The sequence below is a fragment of the Coregonus lavaretus genome (genome assembly GCF_964263955.1).
Source record: "Coregonus lavaretus genome assembly, chromosome: 37".
Lineage (NCBI taxonomy): Eukaryota > Metazoa > Chordata > Actinopteri > Salmoniformes > Salmonidae > Coregonus > Coregonus lavaretus.
The window spans coordinates 31,241,687-31,268,405 of NC_140024.1; the positions used below are offsets into that span (position 1 = coordinate 31,241,687).

At 45.5% G+C, this 26,719-nt stretch overlaps 1 protein-coding gene across 1 annotated transcript in view; it reads right to left on the reverse strand.

The window, feature by feature from the left end:
- The window catches only part of LOC311111304 (unconventional myosin-IXAa-like), a gene marked incomplete at its 5' end in the record, with an annotated part of 137,330 nt that extends 117,115 nt beyond the window's left edge, over positions 1-20,215 (reverse strand). Inside the window, one exon of the mRNA XM_084154026.1 lies at positions 19,322-20,215. Coding sequence (XP_084010152.1) covers positions 19,322-20,215 — 894 coding nt within the window. The remainder of the gene's footprint in view (positions 1-19,321) is intronic.
- Positions 20,216-26,719: the final 6,504 nt, after the last annotated feature.

Sequence of the window (26,719 nt, forward strand, 5' to 3'; positions counted from 1 at the left end):
CGACAGCTTGATCTTTTTTTTGGAGGGGGGGGTGAATACAGGTTAGTGCACTGGCATGTACACTGCATGTAAGCAATAGGACTTTTGGTAACACTTTAGAAGATGAGTAGTAATATCACTGTACCCCCAAAAATAGTGTTTGTGTGTGTGCATGGTTTGTTTGCGCGCACACACACACACACGAGCGGAATGCAGCCTGTGTAACTGGGAGGACAGAGGAGGTGTGTGTAGCTCCGCTAGAGAGGAGGTCAGCTCACCACAGCCGTTGTAATGAGGCTAGTCTATTTAAAACAGCATACCAGCAGAGAAAGAGATACATGTGTTCTTTTTTTTTTTTTTTTTTTTTTTTCAATTTAAAGTTTTATTAAGTTTTCAATCAACCAACCAAACACATTCCACATTCACAGATGTGAATTAAAAAAAAATTAAAACAAAAATAATAATAAAAAAATTGTTTTATATATGTATATATATATACATACATATATATACATACATACATACATACATACATACATACATACATACATACATACATACATACATACATACACACACAAATAATAATTATAACAAAATTTAAATTATAGAACTTGCAGCAGCACTATCAAGGTTCTTATTAGCTATTTCCAGCCTTAGCTGAGATGACGAGCCAATAATTAGTTTTTAGGTTTTACAGCACCTTACACAACACGCATCTGCCCATCTCCCTGATTCCCCCATTCACTCTGTCCAATTTGAAATATAGTTGAGTAGTGGAGACCAGAGTCTATCAAACTTGGGCTGTCTCTTGTGGAGGTCATAAGTGAGCTTTTCAAGGGGGAGAAAGTCAACAATCTGGTCAATCCACATTTTAAATGTAGGAGAAGTATTAGAGGCCCACAATAGAATAATACATTTCTTAGCAAAGTATGTAATGGTCATGAGCAAATTTTCTCTGTCAGGATCAAGAACAAAGTCCTGCTGGGCATTAAGAAGATAGAGACACGGGGTCATATCAAACTGTACATCTAGTATTTTCTGTGCAGCAGTATGTATAGATTGCCAAAATCTGGCAATCTCTCTGCAGCTCCAAAATACATGCATATAGGTTCCACTTTCAGAGGTACATCTATTACAATTAGGATAAATGTCTGTTTTCATTTTATGGAGTCTCAGGGGAGTGTAATAAAATTTGTACAAAAATTTGTAATTAGATTCTTTCATTTTTACATTAGTAGAGGAGCAGTATACCCTGTCGCAAACCTCCGCCCATAACTCGTCACTGATAGTCAGACCAAGGTCCTTTTCCCATATTATTTTCAAAGGAGTAAAGGAGGATCCTCCTTTCTCAGAAAGGAGTCTATAGATATAGGATATTTTGCCTTTAATGGATTGTGCTGTGACAAGAAGGGTTTCAACTTCATTCAACTGAGTTCTAAACCTCCTCTTGGAAGTAAATGAGGAGATGACATGTCTAATTTGTAGATATTTTAAAAAATGGGATCTTGGCACATTGAATTCATTGCAGAGCTCTTGAAAGGATTTCAGTGTAGTGGTCTTCTGATGAAATAGGTCTGAAAAGGTCCTGATTCCTAGAGTATGCCAAAGATTAAAGTTGGCATCTCTCAGGGCTTTTGGCAAGTCTGGGTTGCCTACTATAGGCGAGTGAGAACATATTTGGGAGGAGATGCCCAAGTATTTCTTACAGTCCCTCCACGCTCGTAGGGTACTGTAAATCACAAATGTTTTGGCTATGTTGCCCACTTCACTAAAGTTATCAATGAATATAGTTGAGCTTAGTGGCAATGAACCACAAGATTGGGCTTCTATCTGGCTCCACGTTGACTCTTGTCTGTTTGTGATCCATGTTAGCATGTTGCGGATTTGGGCAGACCAGTAGTACAATTGAAGGGAGGGAAGGGCAAGACCACCCTTAGATTCAGGTTTCGATAGAGTGGAAAGCTTGATCCTAGGTTTTTTATTGCCCCATATAAATTTGGTGATGCTTTGGTTAATTGTTTTGAAAAAGGAAGCTGGGAGATAGCATGGGAGCATCTGAAATAAATAGTTCAGTCTAGGGAGGATGTTCATACGGATTACATTAATTCTTCCTACTAAGCTAATTGGGAGGGAGATCCAGGTTTGGAGGTTGTTCTTGATTTGATCCAGGAGTGGAAGATAATTCTCTTTGAAAAGCCTATTCAGATCTGGTGTTATGAATATCCCAAGGTATTGAAACCCCTGTGTCTTCCATTGGAATGGGCATAGTGTCTTCATAGAACTGGTGAGTATAATATTGAGAGGGCAGACAGTGGATTTGTTAAAATTAATCTTATAACCTGAAAACGTGCCATACTGAGCAATTGTATCTAAGATGGGAGGAAGGGATTTCTCAGGGTTGGATATGTAGCGCAAGACATCATCCGCGTAAAGCGAAATCTTGTGCTGCAGGCCGCCTGCAGGAACACCCATAATACTTGGATTGCTCCTTATCAACTCTGCCAGAGGCTCCGCCCCCAACAAGTAGAGCAGGGGGGACAGCGAGCACCCTTGTCTTGTGCCCCGTCCCAAAGGGAATCTGTCAGAGTTCAGTCCGTTAGTAGTCACCATGGCATTTGGATGAGAGTATAGTGATTTGATCCATTTAATAAAGTTTGGGCCCATGTTGAACTTCTCTAAGACTGAGAACAGAAAGCTCCACTCCATCCTGTCGAACGCCTTCTCAGCATCCAGTGAAGCCAGCAGGACAGGGGTCTTCTGTGCGTTTACTTGATCAATAATATCAAAAAGACGGCGAATGTTATCAGAAGAGTATCTGTCTCTAATAAATCCCGTCTGGTCCGCTTTTATTATTTTGGGAAGAAGAGTGTTTAGTCTTTTGGCGAGCAATTTGGTGATTATTTTGTAGTCGAAATCCAACAAGCTTATGGGCCGGAAGGAGGAGCAGGATAGGGGATCCTTGTCTTTTTTGAGCAACACTGTAATGCGAGCTGTGTGCATTGAGTCTGGGAGAACTCCGTTTTTGCAAAAATCCTCCAGCATTGGCATGAAAATAGGGCTAAGCTGGGGCCAAAAAGCTTTGTAGAACTCTCTGGGGAATCCATCTGGGCCTGGGGACTTGTTAGGTGGCATGGAGGTAATTGCCTCCAGGATCTCCTCAGGAGTGAAGGGGGAGTTGAGATCTTCTTGGTCGGTCTCTGATAGTTTAGGTAGCGAGATTCCCTCTAGGAAGGAGTGGAGTTCTGCCTCCGTGTGTTTTCTCTCAGAGGTATATAGTTTGCAGTAAAAATCATGAAAAGTTAAATTGATCTTTTTTGGATCATATGTGACCTCATCCTCTGCTGTTCGGATAGCCATAATTGTACGCTCTGACTGCTCTTTTTTTAATTGATAAGCAAGCAATCTACTAGGCCTATTGCTATACTCATGGTATTTCTGTTTAGTAAAGAAAACTTTTTTTTTAATCTCCCGAGTATAGTCCAAATTCAGTTTGGCTTTGGCTGCTTTAAGTTGACTCCAGGAGGTGCTGTCTGGGGATTGTTTATGTACTTTTTCACAGCGTTCCAGCTCCCTCTCCAGATCTAGCCTGTGTGCTTCCATTGCTTTTTTCTTAGAGGAAGCATATGCAATTAGATGACCTCTTAGTGTGGCTTTAGCAGCGTCCCACATTGTGGCCGGAGAAACAGGAGAATCTTTGTTGTCTTGTGTGTAGTTGTCTATCCATGTAGTTACCAATGTATGGAATGCTTCGTTTGATAGCATGGAGGTGTTGAATTTCCAGCTCTTTGATCTCGGGATGTTTTTGCAGAGGTCAAAGCGGAGGTGGACAAAGGCGTGATCCGAAAGCGCTATGGGTCCGATTGTACACGTGGCTGAATTTATGAAACTCTTTGGGATAAAAATGTAATCTATACGGGAGTAGGTGTTATGGACATTAGAGTAGTATGTATAGTCCATAGCTGAGCTATTAGTCTCTCTCCAGATATCTATCAGTCCCATCTCTTTAGTAAGAGAGTTCAACATCTTTGCAGATCTAGGATTTGTGGTGGTGATTTGAGATGATTTGTCTAGGGTTGGGTTCAGGGTACAATTAAAATCTCCGGCCAACACTCCAAAGGAAACACAATGCTCATTGAACAGAGTTATCATTTTCGACATAAAAGCAGGAGTATCTGTGTTAGGGGCGTATATGTTTAAGATAGTAATTGGTTGCCCATACAGTGACCCAGTTATCAAGATAAATCTCCCCTCCGGATCAGATATGTTTTTGTCAATTATGAATGGAACATTCTTATGGATAAGTATTGCTGTACCTCTACTGTTGGATTTGAAAGATGAGAAATACACCTGTCCCACCCAAGCTCTGCGGAGTTTGGCATGTTCAGCATCACAGAGGTGTGTCTCTTGCAATAGCGCGATGTCTGCTTTTTCCTTTTTTAGAGCACATAGTATCTTTTTCCGTTTTATTGCATGGCCTAGACCGTGGCAGTTCCATGTCAATAGATTTAAGGTACTAGTCATCGTCATCGAACAGTAATCGAACTTTAGTGCAAGTCATCTCTGGGTAAAGGTGGATCGTAGTTACAGCTGCGTTCACATAAAAGGAAAATAAATGGTTTACATAAAATAACAATCTCTGAACACCCCAGCCGAGTTCCCAAACAACTCGACATATCCCGTTGGATCTATTACCTCCCCGCTCAGTCACAATTCTGTGTTCCAACAAAAAAAAAGACCGGGAACAGTTAGCAACGCACAACGTCTCCCCCTCCCCACCAAAGAAATGCCTCATCCTCTCCGCCCGCATTGAGTAACTGACAACATAGCCCCCGTCCAGACCACATTAAGAAAGGGAGAAAATAAAATCAATAGCCCAGCCTACATACAGTAGGCCTAAGTTATAATATGGGGCCTATCCCTCTCAGCTAAAGGAACATAAATACAGATTGGTCGGCTATAATGAAATTTAGCAGGGCGGTGGGTCTTTGGATATCGGCTATATGTTGTCTTACCTCCTTTAGTAATAACAGTAATCGCCTTAATCGCATTTAGTCAATGGTCCATTTCTCATTGACCGGGGTTGTCTTTCAAAAAACGTTTTGCCTCTTCGGGAGTTTTGAAGTGTCGCAGGGCTCCTTGGTGAAGAATCCTGAGCTCGTTTGGGTATTTGAATCCCCTAAAGATGCCTCGGTCAATGGAGCATTTCTTCACCTCGTCAAACTCTCGGCGCTTTCGGCGTATTCCAGCTGACAGGTCCTGGAGTAAGGTGAGTTTGGCGTTTCCCACTGTAATGGTGTTGGTTTTCGCCGCCTGTAGGACTCGTTCCTTGTCGGTGAATCTCAGGAAACGTATGGTGATTGGGCGCGGTGGTTGTCTGGCTGCTGGTGGGGGCCTCAGTGCTCGGTGAGCTCTCTCGAGTTCTATGGGCCTGTCGGTGGACAGGTGGAGCCACTTGGGAAGTTTGTCTTGCAGGTAGCGGATCAGTGGCATGTTTCCCTCTTCTTTTTCGCCCAGATTTAATAGAACACAATTATTCCTTCGCCCCCTGTTTTCCAGGTCCTCTGTTTTCTCTTCCAGCTGCTCTATTTTTTTTTTAGCATATGCTATTGTTTCCATGGCGTCTGTCAATAAGTTTTCCGTGGATAGGATTCGCCCCTCTGCCTCGTCCAGGCGCCCCGCGTTTATGGTTATCTTGTTGTTTATGTCAGGCAAGGCATTTTCCAGGATTGTCACCTTGCCCCCTATCGCACTGAGCTGAGCGTTAATGGCATCTAGTTTAGTGTTGAGTTCTGTACGTTGGGATCTCAGCTCAGAAAAGATGTCTTCGACAGAGTGCGAGGTTGGCATTCGTTGGGCCTCGGGGGGGGACGGGTCCTCTTTCTCCTGGCTAATGGCGCTAGCTTTTTCTGAAGCTAGCTGCTTCTTGGAGGCTTTTTCCGTCGCTAGTACTCGAGTCCGGGTAAAAATGTCCCCTGTAGTGTTGCCTTTTGAAGCCGCCATGACTTTTTGACTAAAGCTAAATGAGTTTAAACTTGAAGTGGAGGTAAGATTAGGAATTGGAAACTACTTGTGCGGAGCTCCTAGTTCATGCGGCCATCTCGTTCAAGGGTCACGTGATCTCCACTCGATACATGTGTTCTTAACAGGTTGATACATTACATACTACCATATACTGTACTGCATCTATTCTACACCTCACAGGACTTTTATCAACAATCCCAGTTAACGAGGATTATAGTTAACAACCGTATATATCATAACATTAACTGTAGTTAGTGTGGCAAGAGGGCTGCCCCTAACCATCCATCCAAGGTGATGGAAAAGGATTGAAACCGTAGAAACCATTCACAGTATACCCAAAGTTACTGAACACTTATTCAAATGGGAGGACCAACACACAGCCTCCTGTTTAAAACACTTCCTGGTATGTACACGTCTTCCTTTCAAGAGAGCCAATCAGGACGTTCACTGTTTAAAACATGCACAGTACAGAAGCATATGACGTTTCCACATAACCCAGTGTTCTCGGATGCAGCCTATTTGAATGACTAACACCATCACAGTAAGTGGGCCTGTTTGCACTATAATTGAGTAGCTTAGCATCTAATTTCGTCATTATATTTATATTACAACTATGGCTGACCCCAATTAGTCGACTGGTCGATTGTTTGGTCGATAGGCTGTTGGTTGACAAAGATTTGTTTTTGTCGAGCAGTAGCAAATATCTATATTTTTTAATGGCACACGAGACACCTGTCTTATTCGTGCCCATCTCAGTGAACTAGTCCATTGCGGAGGCCGAGACTAATCCATTGCAGTGGCCGCTGGGATGGCACCGTCCAAGAAGAAGGGGAGTGTGGCTAAGATGCACAATGCACGTCTCTCTCCAGAATGCGCTCTCTCCCGCCAATTTGTGCACATTCATTGTTTCATAACTTCATTGTGTAAATTGTTTGAGTGTTAGTCTATCAATTCCCCATTACGTATATCACCAATAGTACATTTACCGTTAATTCCTATATTTTCTAATCTACAATGTTTGTTTGGTTACGGTAATTTCTGTTAATGCATTCAATATATTTATTATTTTACAGTATATTACCGTTCTCGTTGTCGGAGTGGACACGTTGCTTGCCGAGCGCACAACCTGCCACACTTGTGAGAAACACGTTTTGGTTTATCTCATTCCATTTATGAGTTTTGTTCAATTTAGTCATTGTCTTTTGTTTTTGAGCACTCCTGTCAATGTTGAGTAAGGACGCGCACCTGATTACTCATAGAAGTAGGCCTATAGGCTACCTGGCCTGCGCGTAAATGTAGGCATATAAATGTGCCCATTTGGGGATCTGATAGTATTTCTGATTGGCTTAATGCACCACCACTAATGAGCTGTGGAGCTTCTCAAATTAATGTTTTCTTCACCTCAAAACAGCAAGCAAACAAAGTCTGTTTTTACATCCACTGAGAAAGACAATAGTTCCTCAATGTATTCCAGCTCACAGCGTTTCGATAACCACTCAGTATGAAAGCGAAAAATGTCATGCTCTGATCCAGTGGAAACTTCATAAAATAGGCCTACATGATTACTTCTTATCCCTTGTGCAAATAGCCTACAGCTGTGTCTGTCCTGCGGGAAACTGAGGGCCCCGAATATTTTACACAATGTTGCAAGTTTGCTAGCAAGAGCTTTAGTCCGGACCCAAGTCAATAGTTGATACAATGTTTAAAGTTCGTTGCAGACAGGCCATGCGTAGCCAATGTGAATTATAGCATTATTATTTATATTTGATTAAAATCAGGATATTTTCTACCTGCAGGCTGCAATGTTTGCAATAATTGTTGGCTTTATATGCTTTTTAGGTTTGTATTATTTTCATTTAGATTTGGATAGAATTTTGATTAACCACATAACAATGATTTTGAGATACGAAGACGTTGTTACAAATGTAATGAAACGGTTCCACGAAAATGTGCATATGAAAACCAGAACTGGCACGCAGATCGGTAGAAATGGTAAGACATTGGCATTCCACGTGAGAAAGGTTGCCGACTCCTCATGTAGCCTATTAGCGGCAACTTCAGGAGAGTAATGGCAGAATCTGCGAAAGTCAGTAGGAGTGGGAGGAGGATGTTCGGGGTCAGGTTAAGGCTTTTTCCCCTTCTGGTTATCTTGATCTCTGTCTCCCTCTTGAGTCATTTGTGTCTTATTTTATCAAACAATGCGCTTAAAGACAAGCTCAATACAAATACAGTGCATTCGGAAAGCATTCAGACCCCTTGACTTTTTCCACATTTTGTTACGTTACATCTTTATTCTGAAATTCTAAAATCCACATCCACATACAATTCCCCATAATGACAACGCAAAAACTGTTTTTTAGACATTTTTGCTATTTTATCAAATAAAATAAACGGAAATATCACATTTACATAAGTATTCAGACCCTTTACTTAGTACTTTGTTGAAGCACCTTTGGCAGCGATTACAGCCTCAAGTCTTCTTGGGTATGACGCTACAATCTTGGCACACCTGTATTTGGGGAGTTTCTCCCATTCTTCTCTGCAGATCCTCTCAAGCTCTGTCAGGTAGGATGGGTAGCGTCGCTGTACAGCAATTTTCAGGTCTCGCCAGATATGTTCGATCGGGTTCAAGTACGGGCTCAAGGACATTCAGAGACTTGTCCAGAAGCCACTCCTGCGTTGTCTTGGCTGTGTACTTAGGGTCGTTGTCCTGTTGGGAGGTGAACCTTTGCCCCAGTCTGAGGTCCTAAGTGCTCAGGAGCATGTTTTCATCAAGGATCTCTGTACTTTGCTACGTTCATCTTCCCCTCGATCCTGACTAGTCTCCCAGTCCCTGCCACTGAAAAACATCCCCACAGCATGATGCTGCCACCACCATGCTTCACCGTAGGGATAGTGCCAGGTTTCCTCCAGACGTGATGCTTGGCATTCAGGCCAAAGAGTTCAATCTTGATTTCATCAGACCAGAGATTCTTGTTTCTGATGGTCTGAGAGTCCTTTGGTGCCTTTTGGCAAACTCCAAGCGGGCTGTCATGTGCCTTTTACTGAGGAGTGGCTTCCGTCTGGCCACTCTACCATAAAGGCCTGATTGGTGTAGTGCTGCAGAGATGGTTGTCCTTCTGGAAGGTTCTCCCATCTCCACAGAGGAACTCTGGAGCTCTGTCAGAGTGACCATCGGGTTCTTGGTCACCTCCCTGACCAAGGCCCTTCTCCCCCGATTGCTCAGTTTGGCCGGGCGGCCAGCTCTAGGAAGAGTCTTGGTGGTTCCAAACATCTTCCATTTAAGAATGATGGAGGCTACTGTGTGCTTGGGGACCTTCAATGCTGCATAATTTTTTTGGTACCCTTCCCCAGATCTGTGCCTCAATACAATCCTGCCTCGGAGCTCTACGGACAATTCCTTCGACCTCATGGCTTGGTTTTTGCTCTGACATGCACTGTCAACTGTGGGACCTTATATAGACAGGCGTGTGCCTTTCCAAATCATGTCCAATCAATTGAATTTACCACAGGTGGACTCCAATCAAGTTGTAAAAACATCAAGGATGCACCTGAGCTCAATTTCGAGTCTCATAGCAAAGGGTCTGAATACTTATGTAAATAAGGTATCTTTAAAAAATATATATAAATACATTTGCAAAAAATTCTAAAAACCTGTTTTCACTTTGTCATTATGAGGTATTGTGTGTAGATTGATGAGGAACATTTTTTATTTAATACATTTTAGAATAAGGCTGTAATGTAACAAAATATGCAAAAAGTCAAGGGGTCTGAATACTTTCCGAATACACTGTATAGTTGATTTTATTAAAACACATAGGGTGTGTCTATATATGGAAAAATACACGTTTTAACATTTTTACCAATCGATTGGTCGAAAGAACCGACGACTTTCGTTTTTTGGGGTCGGAGACAGCCCTAATTACAACCACAGGGATTTAATCCATTTAGATCGTTTATTTCCTGAAGCGGATCATCTCTGCATTTATATGATCTTAAAGAGGCAGACAAATGTACTACTAGAAAGTCTGACACAGAAACAGTCACAGCAGCAACCTAATGGGGTGAGAGAATAACACAAGCGAGTAGGGGTATAATCACACCTTTAGCCTTTTCTGTTGTCTAAACGATGTTAGGAGAAACTGGAACTGAGCCTGTATCTCCTGACTGTTTAGTCAACCAGTCGATACTGTAGGACTACAGTTACAATACCTTGTGTAAACTCAACACTCCCTGCCCACTACTTCACCCTAACCTCACCCCGGCCCGCTCAACACACACACACACACACACACCACACACATACTTCACCCCGGCCCGCTCAACACACACACACACACCACACACATACTTCACCCCGGCCCGCTCAACACACACACACACCACACACATACCTCACCCCGGCCCGCTCAACACACACACACACACCACACACATTCTTCACCCCGGCCCTCTCAACACACACACACAACCTAAACTCCTAACTTCACCCCAGGCCCTCAATACACACCCTAACCTCCTAACCTCACCCCAGGCCCTCAACACACACCCTAACCTCACCCCGGCCCTCTCAACACACACACACCCTATGACACAGGGTGATTTGGTTTCACACAAACAAAATGGACACACCAGATTCTACACCAGAAAGCCGGGGGCTCAATGGATCCCAATCTGTCTGGTCTTTCTGTTGCCAAGGGGAATGAAAAACAACCACTTCCAGTGGACAGTAAAGCCCCTCCCCCATGTCTGCTGCTGACCCCGCCCTGTGTGGAGGCAGACACACAGTACAGCTCTAATCCTGCTGAGCATTACAGGGCTAGGGGGGTTGGTATTACATGTCCTGTGTGTGTGTGTTTGTGTGTGTGTGTGTGTGTGTGTGTGTGTGTGTGTGTGTGTGTGTGTGTGTGTGTTAGCAGGGTTGTGATGAGGGATAGAGCAGAGAGGAGAAGCTGCTGACCTGGGCTGACTCACTCAGGGAGTGTTTCTGTTGGCCGTACATGCCATAGGGGAGTACTATAGTAACATGTAGCATTGGGCCAAAGACTCCTTTCAGCAGCTCCATCCACATACAGTAACAAGCCTGAGCTCTTCTGCAGATATTATTTTCTTCAATCTGTTTTTTAGGGGGAGCAGTCTGCAAAGTAGGCTTCATTTCAGGCAAAGCCAGATGCATGCCTCACGCTTCCTCAGCGGTGAGTGTGGGTCTACTTACTAACTGTGTCCGACGTGGATTTCAAACCATTTATCTCCTGGTGACCGTCCTATTCTCCAACCACTAGCTCACACTGCAGGCTCATCACTGACAGAGAGGAGCTAAAAGGCAAGCGGTCTATAAAACTTATTCAGATCTAATTCATGGTTTTGTTACGTCACCAAGCCATGCGGAAGGAGTTGATCTGTGTGTGTACGTATGTGTGTGTGTGTGTGCAAATTAGAGGAAGCTGTGCACACACACACCAACAGCAGTGCCAGGAGCCTTGAAGCGGGCTCCAGTGCAACCCCCAGCTGCTCCCACATTAACCCCCTGTGACAGCTCCTCATTCTTCAAAGGCAGATAATGATGATGCAACCGCAGAAAGAGCAGCGTAAGTCACCCCACACTCTGCCTGCTCCTGACTCGCTCCGAGGGAAGCCAGCTGTCTCCACGTCACTTCACTCACATCTACAGGTAGCCGAGAACCAGTCTTTTTGCTGTGAGAGATTCTTTTTTTTTTTCTTTTTTAAGTGCTACAACAAAATCGTCTTGATATGCATCATCCTTAATGAATCTATATTCCCTACCCTTCACTGAAATGACATATTAGCTTTCTTGTTCATCTTAAATTGATGCCATGTTCCCACAGCTGTCATTTGTTATGAAGAAGCTTTTTAATTGCGGGATAAAAACAAATCTTGACTGCAGGCCAATTGTCTTGGACAGGTAGAGAAAGTATTACATTGGTGAAAATATTGTAAAACAAATTATTGTTAAATTATCACAATGTATCATTGTTGTTGCATCTTAGCTTATAACCACATTTGACTAATACTAAACCTGGCTAACTAATACTAAACCTGGCTAACTAATAATAAACATGGTATTAAACCTATTCAGTAAACCATCTCTAAACGAACATTCCCACAGCCATGGGTCTAACCTATCTTGAACGTAGGGGGGGGGGGGGGGGGTCTTTAACAGACTGCCATCTGGATTGGACCCATGAGTGGTAGTTTTGCAGCCAGGAGGGTCTGTCTACAGGCTAGAGCTGAACAAGTCAAAGGGCTATCCTATCTGGCCCTTATCTCTGCAATCTGCCCCATCCTTTTTCTGCCAGTGCACAGGGCGGGGAGCATGAGCTGACCTATCAATCTGTCAAGACTGTTTGCACTCTGTTTGCACATGTCACGTTGACTATAGTGTGTGTGAGGCAAACTATTATGTTGCGCGTTTGACAAACATGTCAGTTATCTCCAAGACGATACACTGGTTTCCTGAGCTGGCCTATCATTACTGATGAGCAGAATGGACCAAACAGAACACAGGCAGAGGCACGAGCGACTCTGAAACTCAACAATTGATTTCAATTGGGTTGTTTTTAGGTAGTGGAACAACTTGTTTTTTCTGAAGTGGTTTCAACGTAGTTGAATTTGCCAGTGCTCTACATCTGGTCAACACAGGGTTCTGCTGTATCTAGGGAAGGCATGTAAACAATGGTAGGACATTATGGACAGCGGCTAGGTGCCAGACCTACAATAAGTGGTATAGTTGTCATATCTCACACACACACACACTCAACATACATCTTAATTTAAGTAGTCTAAAAGAAAATAGCAATGGCTAGAGAATAGGAAGGGAAAGATGGAACCATATACCATTAGTAGTAGAGGGGAGAACAGGAGGGGAAAGATGGAACCATCTACCAGTAGTAGTAGTGGGGAGAACAGGAGGGGAAAGATGGAACCATCTACCATTAGTAGTAGTGGCTAGGGGAGAACAGGAGGGGAAAGATGGAACCATCTACCATTAGTAGTAGTGGGGAGAACAGGAGGGGAAAGATGGAACCATCTACCATTAGTAGTAGTGGCTAGAGGAGAACAGGAGGGGAAAGATGGAACCATCTATCAGTAGTAGTAGTGGGGAGAACAGGAGGGGAAAGATGGAACCATCTACCAGTAGTAGTAGTGGGGAGAACAGGAGGGGAAAGATGGAACCATCTACCATTAGTAGTAGTGGCTAGGGGAGAACAGGAGGGGAAAGATGGAACCATCTACTATTAGTAGTAGTGGGGAGAACAGGAGGGGAAAGATGGAACCATCTACCATTAGTAGTAGTGGGGAGAACAGGAGGGGAAAGATGGAACCATCTACCATTAGTAGTAGTGGCTAGGGGAGAACAGGAGGGGAAAGATGGAACCATCTATCAGTAGTAGTTGTGGGGAGAACAGGAGGGGAAAGATGGAACCATCTATCAGTAGTAGTAGTGGGGAGAACAGGAGGGGAAAGATGGAACCATCTACCAGTAGTAGTTGTGGGGAGAACAGGAGGGGAAAGATGGAACCATCTACCATTAGTAGTAGTGGCTAGGGGAGAACAGGAGGGGAAAGATGGAACCATCTATCAGTAGTAGTTGTGGGGAGAACAGGAGGGGAAAGATGGAACCATCTATCAGTAGTAGTTGTGGGGAGAACAGGAGGGGAAAGATGGAATCATCTATCAGTAGTAGTTGTGGGGAGAACAGGAGGGGAAAGATGGAACCATCTATCAGTAGTAGTTGTGGGGAGTAGGGTTAGTAGTACATTAGTAGTAGGATCTACATCCCACATTCATTGTAATCCTTCAGTGATCCCTACACACTAGTTGACTCAAAACCCCAGCAGTACGCGACCTAGAAACTTGACCTTACCACTCAGTAGTTGCCAGAGACATGTGACTACTTGCTGGTGACAGCTTCAGTCTCACTATTCGTCTCAATCAATCCAAGCACTTGAGAGACAGGGCATGTCAGGAGCTAACAGCTAACTGCTGGTGTTGGCAGAGCTCCAAACAGAGTAAAGCCTCTTGTAAGTGATATCTTCCATCAAGCGTTAACTTCCTGTCTGTGCCCGTGGCCAAGGGGTGAGCTTCTCAACTGACAGCCATTTGAAAATGACTGTCTGCTCAGCTTTGGTTTTGCAACAGTAATATAGATATCCCCTGAAGGAAGTGTCAACCATATCCTACTCCGAACACTCATCCGACCTTATCCACTGCATTTAATAAGCAGTGCTACCACTTTAACAGAGCTCAATTATAAAGTATTGGATCGCTTATGCATTCAATTACATCCATGTTGGAATAGCATTTTAGCATCTCAACCATTTATGGCCATTAGCAACTGCAGTGAGCTAAAGAGCCATTAGCTTAAACAGCCTCCATAATGTTACTGTATGCTGTAGGCTGCTGCTCCAGTTTCCACTCTATGGAACCCTGACCTGTTCACCGGACGTGCTGCCTTGTCCCAAAACCTGCTGTTTTCAACTCTCTCGCTCTACCGCACCTGGTATTTCAACCTCTAAATGCACAGCTATGAAAAGCCAAGTGACGTTTACTCCTGATGTACTGACCTGTTGCAACCTCTACAACCACTGTGATTATTATTTGACCCTGCTGGTCATCTATGAATGTTTGAACATCTTGGAGAAAAATCTGGCCTTAATGGCCATGTACTGGCACAGCCAGAAGGGGACTGGCCACCCCTCAGAGACTGGTTCCTCTCTAGGTTTCTTCCTAAGTTTCTGCCTTTCTAGGGAGTTGTTCCTAGCCACCGTGCTTCTACATCTGCATTGCTTACTGTTTGGGGTTTTAGGCTGGGTTTCTGTATAGCACTTTGTGACATCTGCTGACGTAAAAAGGGCTTTATAAATAACATTTGTTTGAAAATGTTTTGATTGATTTAGAGCATGAGCTATGTGCTTGAAGGGAGTGTCTCATTCTACAGCTAACCTGGATGAAAGCCTAGTACCTCAAGGCAAAAGCCAAGAGAATAATATGCATCATAAATCACCTCTGTCAGAACAATGCTAGCAGGTATGTAGCTATATTCTCCTTATGGATTTCTATGTTAGTATATTTTGGTCTAGAGTTGACTGAGGTAAACTAGTGGTTTGACAGGTAACACTACTCTATAGTCTCTGCTGTAGATCCAACTGAATGGCTTGACAGCTGGACCAAAGATTAGCTGTGTGTTAGCTAGCTCTAGCTAGCTAGTCAGGGGGCTCTGACATTAGCGTGAAGACCAGTAGCACATTGTTCTCTCAGGAGTGAAATGGTAGCCGACCCAGCCCTCCTCCCCATGTTTGAGTGGGAGTGAGAGTCAAGTAAAGATAATGTACCATCAAAGGGAGGGAGAGTCAAGTCAAGGTAATGTACCATCAAAGGGAGGGAGAGTCAAGTCAAGGTAATGTACCATCAAAGGGAGGGAGAGTCAAGTCAAGGTAATGTACCATCGAAGGGAGGGAGAGTCAAGTCAATGTAATGTACCATCAAAGGGAGTGAGAGTCAAGTCAAGGTAATGTACCATCAAAGGGAGGGAGAGTCAAGTCAAGGTAATGTACCATCGAAGGGAGGGAGAGTCAAGTCAATGTAATGTACCATCAAAGGGAGTGAGAGTCAAGTCAAGGTAATGTACCATCAAAGGGAGGGAGAGTCAAGTCAAGGTAATGTACCATCGAAGGGAGGGAGAGTCAAGTCAAGGTAATGTACCATCGAAGGGAGGGAGAGTCAAGTCAAGGTAATGTACCATCGAAGGGAGGGAGAGTCAAGTCAAGGTAATGTACCATTGAAGGGAGGGAGAGTCAAGTCAAGGTAATGTACCATCGAAGGGAGGGAGAGTCAAGTCAAGGTAATGTACCATCGAAGGGAGGGAGAGTCAAGTCAAGGTAATGTCCATCAAAGGGAGGGAGAGTCAAGTCAAGGTAATGTCCATCAAAGGGAGTGAGAGAGGAATGAAAATACAGGGAAGATCTCCATGGCATACTCCTCACGTCTTCTCTCCTTGCCTCCTTCTCAAAACCGATTGGATGAGAACGCCAGAGGTCCCTCCCCCCTCTGACCTTCTCCTCCAATGGGTTTTGAGAAGGAGGCGAAGAGAGAGGAGTATGCAATGGAGACTCTCCCAGGGTCTTAATTCAACCTTAACAACATTCTTAAAAGTTCTGTTCAGAATATTAGAGGGGAGCAGGATTCTGTTCTGCACAACTAGCTCGTAGAAATGCACCTTGGATCAATAGCCCTAACGCCAAGTTCACACTGCTACTTCCCTATACCTCTTGAAGCCAATGTCCCTTCTAGAGTGGTCCAAGGTAAATACTGTCTGGGTGAGGTGTGTTCCATCTCCAAGGTTGGGGCCAGTTCCACGGTCAGAGATCATGAGCAGACGAGGAAAAGAAGACATTAATATTGGTACTAGTCAGCTATAGAGTGGACTGCACTAGACAGTAGGCCCTAGTTCCCTTACTCCCTCTCTCCTAGTTCCCTTACTCCCTCTCCCTAGTTCCCTTACTCCCTCTCCCCTAGTTCCCTTACTCTCTCTCTCCTAGTTCCCTTACTCCCCTCTCCTAGTTCCCTTACTCCCCTCTCCTAGTTCCCTTACTCCCCTCTCCTGGGCCCTAGCATCCCTCCTGGGCCCTAGCATCCCTCCTGGGCCCTAGCATCCCTCCTGGGCCCTAGCATCCCTCCTGGGCCCTAGCATCCCTCCTGGGCCCTAGCATTACTAATCAGTAAAGGGCAGATACGCAATCTCTCTGTGCAAACAATGAAATGGTGCACCTCTGCCCTCAAAAACCACTCAGTTGTGCTGGCGTGTTAGAGATTAACCCACTGCGCTTACACATTAGCTCTCCAGAGTAGAGACAGGCACCGCAAATGGCGTTCATGGAATGCTAGCCGGCTGAACTGAAGGCTGTAAAAAAAAATAGCGCCCCTTGATCTTGGTCATGTTTAGTCATTTCATGCACTTGGCTTTCAGACTGGTATCAGACACAGCTTTAACAGTACGGCTGGATGAATCTATATGAATATTGCTCCCTCAAACACTTGACTTGTAATAGGTGTTCATGTCCTCATATAGAATGAGGCAAGTAAGTACTGCACACCAAATCAGGGTCGACCAAAACATCTGCTTGTCCAGCTATTACAATTAGTTCACAACACTAAAACAATAGTACACTTTCCAAAGGTCCCCTTAAACAATAGTACACTTTCCAAAGGTCCCCTAAAACAATAGTACACTTTCCAAAGCCCCCTAAAACAATAGTACACTTTCCGAAGGTCCCCTAAAACAATAGTACACTTTCCAAAAGTCCCCTTAAACAATAGTACACTTTCCAAAGCCCCCTAAAACAATAGTACACTTTCCAAAGGTCCCCTTAAACAATAGTACACTTTCCAAAGGTCCCCTTAAACAATAGTACACTTTCCAAAAGTCCCCTAAAACAATAGTACACTTTCCAAAAGTCCCCTTAAACAATAGTACACTTTCCAACGCCCCCTAAAACAATAGTACACTTTCCAAAAGTCCCCTTAAACAATAGTACACTTTCCAAAAGTCCCCTTAAACAATAGTACACTTTCCAACGCCCCCTAAAACAATAGTACACTTTCCAAAAGTCCCCTTAAACAATAGTACACTTTCCAAAGCCCCCTAAAACAATAGTACACTTTCCAAAAGTCCCCTTAAACAATAGTACACTTTCCAAAGCCCCCTAAAACAATAGTACACTTTCCAAAAGTCCCCTTAAACAATAGTACACTTTCCAAAGCCCCCTAAAACAATAGTACACTTTCCAAAGCCCCCTAAAACAATAGTACACTTTCCAAAAGTCCCCTTAAACAATAGTACACTTTCCAAAGCCCCCTAAAACAATAGTACACTTTCCAAAAGTCCCCTTAAACAATAGTACACTTTCCAAAGCCCCCTAAAACAATAGTACACTTTCCAAAGCCCCCTAAAACAATAGTACACTTTCCAAAAGTCCCCTAAAACAATAGTACACTTTCCAAAGCCCCCTAAAACAATAGTACACTTTCCAAAGCCCCCTAAAACAATAGTACACTTTCCAAAGCCCCCTAAAACAACAGTACACTTTCCAAAGCCCCCTAAAACAATAGTACACTTTCCAAAGCCCCCTAAAACAATAGTGTGGTGCCACTCTGTAGTCCTCTTCAAGGAATGTCAGAAGGAATGTGTGCACGCCCACGTTCAATGAAACCCAAGCTACTGTAAACAGACTGCAGTCAGACGGCGAACGCCCGAGACAGAAAAGTGCATCAAGTTTTTGCTATCCAGACCTGTCAGTGACAGCACTGTGACTGTAGTTGCCAGGGTGTGTGACTGTAGTTGCCAGGGTGTGTGACTGTAGTTGCCAGGGTGTTCTGGTGAAACAAGGTTCAGGTGTTGTTGTGTGACGTACAGATGAGTGACAGAGGATGGGGTGGTTTACTTTCGAGGGTCTGTAGATCCCTGTGCTACATGGTGTGACTGGAATGTTCAGAAATAGAAGGTGTCCCAAAATAACCTACAGGGCTTGTTATTCATACAACCTCATCTCTGACAAACGTAGCACAACTCAGTAATAAACAACTCATTTTGAGTTTGTCCTTCCAAGCTCTGTTGCCGCCGCCCATCTCAACAGATACAGTTGCTCTGAATTTATTTGATTGAACCATTTCGTAAATAGGCAATCTTGGATGGTGCTTTGGGTTTAGGTCCGGGTTTGGCATCCAAAAACAAGGGGAAACCGTGAAACAAGAATGCACAACTGTAGCCATTCAGAAGCTGCTGTGTGCAGAGGAAAAAGCTCCTCTGTGTACAATATAATCCCTGAACAGCTGGATGAAAGCAGCAATACAGCCTTATATAGATCAGCAGAACTCTGGCCACAGGGACAGCTGGGGCCAAACACTGTTGCATAAGTTACTGACGTTCCAAGCCAACAGTCTGAACACACAGCTCATCCCATCTATCAGGTACAAACCAGGTTGACCATAGGGCAACAGTCTCTTAATTACTGGAAAGTGTTTTTATCAACCACAGCTACTGTGCTACCTACACTACACATAGATTGATATGAGACATTGTAGACAGGCTGACTGAAACAGCACCGTAGACTGGCTGACTGAAACAGCACCGTAGACTGGCTGACTGAAACAGAACAAAAGCCTTTTGGCTAATTTTGTCGCAACTCAAATACAGTAAATCCTTGAGAGGAAAATGGCAGCAGAAAACTCAGCGACAAAATAACCATCACTGTTGCAAATTCCACTTCCACAGCATTGTTTATACAACGGGTGTCCTTACCTCCAACACTGGCCCCGCCCCCAGAATGATCTGCTCCACCCCGCTGGCGAATCCCTTCTGGCTGAGGGCGGTCAGGTGGTGAATCAGGAAGTTGGTGCTCTGGGTCTTCCCTGAGCCGCTCTCCCCAGAGATGACGATGCACTGGTTCCTCCGCCGCTGCAGCATGGCGTGGTAGGCCACGTCCGCCACGGCGTAGATGTGCGGCTCCAGGTCTCCCAGAGCGTGGTTGTCGTACATCTTCACGTACTTAGGGTTATAGATGGGGAGGAACTGGAAGGGGTTAATGACGATGAGGATGCTGCCTACGTAGGTGTAAATCCTCTCCTGGCGGAAGCGCGAGCGTAGGTTGTCCAGCAGCGAGCGCTCGGTGAGCTCCGGCAGGCGGCACAAGTCGGCATGGTCACCCCTGGCCTCTTCCTGTGGCAGCAGGCCACGCTCTGTCATGCGCCGGCGCTCCTCGGTCACACGCAGCCACATCTGCAGGCTGCCGCCGTAGTGGATGGAGCCATCCAGGTTCTTCTGCCGCAGCAGGAAGCGGTAGTCCTCCCCGCCGCCCGAGCCCGAGCGCTGCTCCAGAGCCCCGCGGGGCCACAGCATCATCCGCTGGACAGGGCAGTCGCTGGGGTTCAGGATCCATTCTTCCCCGCCAAATTCCTTTACCTCGGCTAGCACGTAGCAGCGGTCGCGGTCGAGACGCAGGCGCTCCAGGCATCGCTCGATGGCCTCGGCAGCTGTGGTGCTCTTGCGGGCGCTGACGGGGCAGTAGATGGTGCCCTCAGCCAGGGAGCCCGGGTAGATGCGCAGGGTAAACTCTGAGTCCTCGTAGCGTCCTCGCCTTCCCAGCGTGCCCACGCCGCCGATCCCGCCGCCGTGGCCGCCATCACGAGCGCTCATGGTGGCACAGGGGTTCCCATTAGCAGTCACTTGACCTCGCACGTCCCTTCGCTGGGCCGGATGGGAGACTGCCTCACGTCCTTCGCTGGGCCGGATGGGAGACTGCCTCACGTCCTTCGCTGGGCCGGATGGGAGACTGCCTCACGTCCTTCGCTGGGCCGGATGGGAGACTGCCTCACGTCCTTCGCTGGGCCGGATGGGAGACTGCCTCACGTCCTTCGCTGGGCCGGATGGGAGACTGCCTCACGTCCTTCGCTGGGCCGGATGGGAGACTGCCTCACGTCCTTCGCTGGGCCGGATGGGAGACTGCCTCACGTCCTTCGCTGGGCCGGATGGGAGACTGCCTCACGTCCTTCGCTGGGCCGGATGGGAGACTGCCTCACGTCCTTCACTGGGCCGGATGGGAGACTGCCTCACGTCCTTCGCTGGGCCGGATGGGAGACTGCCTCACGTCCTTCGCTGGGCCGGATGGGAGACTGCCTCAAGACATCACAGCTGGAAGAGGCAGAGATAAAGAGAGGAGGGTTAGAGATGACAAGACAACACACAGAAAGAGAGGTATAACACCGGAAATCATTAGTCACTGAATCCACCACAAAATGTGCATTTTATTATGTAATCTATGAAAAATGTCCAAATGAGTTTATAGCTGGCTGCCCAACATAAAGAGACTGGATCATTCAGGGATAACAGCATCTGGACCCACTAGATTACACTGCACAGCAGCGCTCCATCCGTATGCCAAGACTAGCAGCTGCCAGCTTCTCCACTCAACACACAATAACACCATTCACAACCTTAATACACACCCAAAAGTCCTGACGGGGTGACTGGTGTCCACAGAGAAAAGAGAAGAGCATTATGAGAGTCAGAGACAGAACCTCTCTGTCCCACTGGACTGTCCTAAACTCATCAACACTTTGTGACAACTGCTGATGTAAAAAGGCTTTGTAAAATACATTTGATTGAAGGATGGACCATATAAATGGCCTACAAAAATCAGTATAAACCAAGCATCTCTCTCTGTCGCTCTCTCTCTCTCTCTCTCTCTCCCCCGTATACAGATCATACCCCTGGAGCCTATACTGAAACAGAAACCACACACAATACCTCACACAGAGCGTACACAAAGGTAGCATTGATATTCAGGTTTTCACTAATGTTGTGTAATTTTTTTTGCATAGGCAATGTAATTATTGAATGTCCAATACCAGAGCCAATGAGAACCGTTTGCCATATGAACATTAATGTTTTTACCTCAATTCCTCAAATACACAGATGCTGCTTTGTCAGTCCAATACACTGTGTTTTTTCTGTTGCTAAGAACAAAACTGTTCCTGCCCATAAAAACGTACATGTGGGGAGAAAAAAATTAAAACAGGAAATGGAACAGGGAAGCATATAGGTGGCGTGCAAAGTGGACTGCAGGCTCCAGCTGGGCCCTAATTCAACGCTGCACCCTTCTCTCCCATTTCCTAACAGCCTACATTGAACCCCCCCCCCCCCCCCCCCCCGGCCAGCCGGGTGGCAGAGCAGATGGCCAGTGCACTGCTTAAAGGATAGGGGTTAGTAGATTTAGGGTTGTTCTCCCTCCGTGGCTGACTGGTTGGCCATGCTGACCCATGTTCACCACATCAGGACAATCAACTAACGCTCTCCAGGGAATCACCAGCCCTTAGCAATCACTGCAACTGTCTGGGGGGGAGGGGGGGTCCAGGTTCTCATCTCCAGTTTGGATTGGAGATGCACAATCCTTTTATTCACAGCTGAGGTAGAGGGGGGGGAGCTTGTGTCAGCCCAACACTGAAGTTGATTATGGGGAGGAGTGCATGTGTTAGAGGATTGTATGTTTGCAGGGTGAGTGGTATTTCTTAGAGGGCTGTGTACTGACTAGTAGTAGTATGGTATATGACAACTGTGTATTCAATCAAATAAAACGTACTATCCAGGTTAAAAACCGTGTAGAGTAGACCATCCACACTGATGATTCCAACCAGCAGTCTGTTTTTAAACTGCCATTAAAGCTACACAACTCTCGGCCCAAGTCAACACAATCCTTCCAGCAGGAGAATTAGGCTATAGTAGTATACTGTAGAGAACAAAGTGGTCTAGATACTCGGAAAACACCAGAACAACACGTTACACCGTCAACATACACTGATAGTGTGTCAATATGAAAATCAGTGAACACAACCCAGAGAGAGAGAGAGAGAAAGAGAGAAAGAGAGAAAGAGAGAGAGAAAGAGAGAAAGAGAAGAGAGAGAGAGAGAGAGAAGAGAGAGAAGAGACAGAGAGACAGAGACAGAGAGAGAGAGAGAGAGACACAGAGAGAGAGAGAGAGAGACACAGAGAGAGAGAGAGAGACACAGAGAGAGAGAGAGAGACACAGAGAGAGAGAGAGAGACACAGAGAGAGAGAGAGAGACACAGAGAGAGAGAGAGAGACAGAGACAGAGAGAGAGAGAGAGAGAGAGAGAGAGAAGAGAGAGAGAGAGAGAGAGAGAGAGAGAGAGAGGAGAGAGGGAGAGAGGGAGAGAGAGAGACACAGAGAGAGAGAGACCGGCAAAGACAGAGGGACATAGCCAGAGAGAGAGAGGGACATAGCCAGAGAGAGAGAGGGACATAGCCAGAGAGAGAGAGGGACATAGCCAGAGAGAGAGAGGGACATAGCCAGAGACAGACAGAGAGAGGAACAGAGCGAGAGACAGAGGGGGAATGTCTAAGCCATGATGTCATGGTGCCTGAGGACAGTGAGAGCTGCTGCTGTTTGTGGGGACTAATAGAGGTCCTGTGGTGGACCTTTTCTATTGGTGGGTTCAGTGTGACACAGCACACTGAACCCACAGGGACAAAAACGTCCCGCAGTGTGTGTGTGCCCTTTCCAAGTTCCCTCTACACTCAGTCAGTAAAATAAACTGACTCACTAACAGGGAAACAATGGGGAAAATTGAGAATGTCTCCACAGAAATGAAAAAAAAGGTCACCCACTAGGAGAAGGGTAGAATGTATTAGTGCTGACTGATTAAATGTCCGTCATTGTTGAGAGAAGTGGAGGATCGAGTTTGGTCAGTTCCTAGGTTATAACGTCATGGTTTTGAGAAGCTGTGTGTCTTCAACCGCAAACACACTGACAGCTGAACATGTTTATTTATTCATTTAGTCAGTTAAGAACAAATTCTTGTTTACAATGACGGCCTACCACGGCCAAACCCTCCCGTAACCCGGACGACGCTGGGCCAATTGTGCGCCGCCCTATGGGACTCCAGATTACGGCAGGTTGTGATACAGCCCGGGATCGAACCCGGGTCTGTAGTGACGTCTCTAGCAGTCCTGGACCTGGGCGTTCAACCAGCGGAGGCAGAGAGGATCATGGGATATCAGGCTGAGTGAGAGGGGGTACAGTACGCAGCGCAAGATCCGGTCAAAAGAGCACAGTAGTGAGTCTGGTGTTCGTAGGGAAAAGACAGTTGAAGAGTGACATCACACAGGACTGCTCTGTGTGTGTGTGTGTGTGTGTGTGTGTGTGTGTGTGTGTGGTTAGATAATGATCCCTCTGGCAGCTAGTGGGTCAGGTGATTGATACCGAGGAGTTCAGAGGTGAAAGTGAGATGGAGCTGTGAGGGGGAGAGCATGCAGGCTCAGGCAACAACCTGACACACACTCACACGACATGTACAGTAGGGATCCTTGAGGTAATATATCATTGTAACTCAGCGGCACCATTGTAACTCAGCGGCACCATTGTAACTCAGCGGCACCATTGTAACTCAGCGGCACCATTGTAACTCAGCGGCACCATTGTAACTCAGCGGTACAAGTTATGACCTTGTCAACAGGGAGGCTACAATTCAGCATGAAGTCAATGACTCTACACAGCAGCTACAAAGTTACACTGTTAACAGAGGGTCAGTGTTAGTGAAGCAGTATTATCTAGCCAAGCATTGAGTCAAAGGCTACTGGATTTGAGCATCTTTGTTCAAGCCATTTCTACAGGAGGGGGCATCTTGTAGGCCATTTCTACAGGAGGGAACGTCTTGTAGGCCGTTCTACAGGAGGGAGCATCTTGTAGGCCATTTCTACAGGAGGGGGCATCTTGTAGGCCATTTTACAGGAGGGGACATCTTGTAGGCCATTTTACAGGAGGGGACATCTTGTAGGCCATTTCTACAGGAGGGGGCATCTTGTAGGCCATTCTACAGGAGGGAACGTCTTGTAGGCCCGGGATATTGCAAAGCAAATCTTTGCCAAAATAAAATATAGTGACTTGATTCAACCACTAGTTTCTAACCCATTGGTTGACTGCAGAGTCAACAGGGGGATGCTTTCCCCTTTGTCCTGCTTGACCTGACGGGAAAGAAAATCTGCAGCTGCTGGCACTGCAGCCAATGTTTCTGTTACAAGTCAGCTCAGAGCGGTAAAACTATTTGAATTGCAAATCAGCCGTGCAACCTCCTCTTCAGTACAAAACTCAACAGACATGTCTCCAACTCCAACAGTCTAACCTCATCGGTACTTAGACTCATTATGCAAATAATTGTAAAACAAAAAACAAGCAACAGTGTGCCAACAAGAAGAATGTCGTCTCATGGTTTTCCAAGACCTCGTGTTCCCTCAAAAGGTCTACGTTTCGAATATCTCTTTTCATACATTGAAATCTCTTTGTGTTCATTCCAGATCCAGATCAAAAGACTGAGGCGGGACTTGGGACAATTCAAGTTCACAGCACAAATCCCAGTATTGGCTACAACTCCACTGACAACATTGCGCTTGAACGCCTTCTCCCCAGAGTTTCAAGGACATACCAAACATTCAAATCCCCTTATCTTTTGACTCGAAGAGGAAAAGTAAGCATGGACGTGTGCCCAAACTCCTGGAGCAAACTGAGGTGTCTCTCCACCCAACCAATATACATACCAGTCATCTTCAATCCTATGAGTTGCTGGCATTAAGCAATTTAATCCCTCAAAGTAAAAGAAGAAAAGTCTGGTTTTAAAAGAGTTCTCGCTCTAAGCAGTCATTCAGGAATGTTGCTAAGTGTAGCCCTTTCAGGTCCTTTAAAACAGGGAGTTGGGGTACAACCAGCCTTCCAGGATGTTGAGTATGTCTCTGTAGTGAAGAGTAGAGTAGTGCAGATCAAAAGAAGTGCAGCAGTGCACTCACACCACCAGAAATTCCACACTGACAATATGTGTGTGGGTTGTGACCCCCCCCCCCCAGCCCTTATTCTGGCCTCATGATAAGGAAGTGTGTGATGTGTGTGTTTCAGAGACAGACAGAGGGAGAGATTCCAGGACCTGCCCATAGTCTGTCAGCGGCCTGTCGAAACGCACCACAGCCCTATTTACATTTACATTTTACGTCATTTAGCGGACGCTCTTATCCAGAGCGACTTACAGTTAAGTGAGTGCATACATTTTCATACTGGCCCCCCGTGGGAAACGAACCCACCGCCCTGGCGTTGCAAGCGCCATGCTCTACCAACTGAGCTACAGGGGACTATACCCTATACAGTGGGGAGTATGCATGTGCTCTCCTTCTCCCTCTCTTCTACTCTCTATTCTTTGTCCTTTTCTTGCCGGTCTATATCCTCTCGGCTCGTCTCCAATCCTTCACCATTTCTTCTCCTCTTTCCTCCCCTGAAATGAGAGCTCAACAGGCAGACGCTCCATTTGCAGAGTAAATAGTCCTCTGTGGTGGTGTTGGCACAGTGAGACCAGTAGTGGGTGCATAAGGAAACGTTTTCTGGGATAATATCCCCACAACCAAGGCAAGAGGCTCCTGAATCACCACACCACGTCTAATTCAAGCACTGTCTCTGCCTGGCTCCGTCTATCGCTCCCTCCGTTTAACTGGAATAGAACAACGTTAGCTAAATGTCCATCAACCCTTCACATGTAGCCCATTACACTCAACTTTGTGTTCCATTCTTCAATCAATGTCACACGAAGTCTTTCAATGTTTGTAACATATAGTCTAAACGCATTGCCAGAAGCATTACCGCAATTGAAGTTGAAATCGGGAAGTTTAAACTGTAAAGTGTCTGACCTACAATATGTACAAGATCAAAGTAAACTATGTAAACAGACCACTGATAGTAGCTCATCAGTGAATCCAAGCAGATGTGACTTAAGAGAGTGTCTCAAGGGGAGAACAGACATCCTAGCTCGTAGTATACTTCTGATGTGGTGCGCTGGCAACTCCTCAAAAACACCCTTTGGAAATCCAAAAGCGTGCTCTAAAAACGCCGCTGTTTGAGGTGAAACTCACGGCTAAACCAATGAAATAAGGGAAGAGGTAAACACGCAAAGAGCTCGAGTCAATTTTTCCTGTAGCTAAATGTTTTTTGCACAAAAACGTTTTGTTCCATTTCCTTGACCTTGTTTTAAGATGTGTATGTCATTGTACAACGGATGATGTGGCAATAAACAATGTTAAAGCTTGAAAATGCAGGCTACTTGGTGGGCTAGCAGGATATTGCCTTTTCCAGTAAGGGCCCTATTCAATC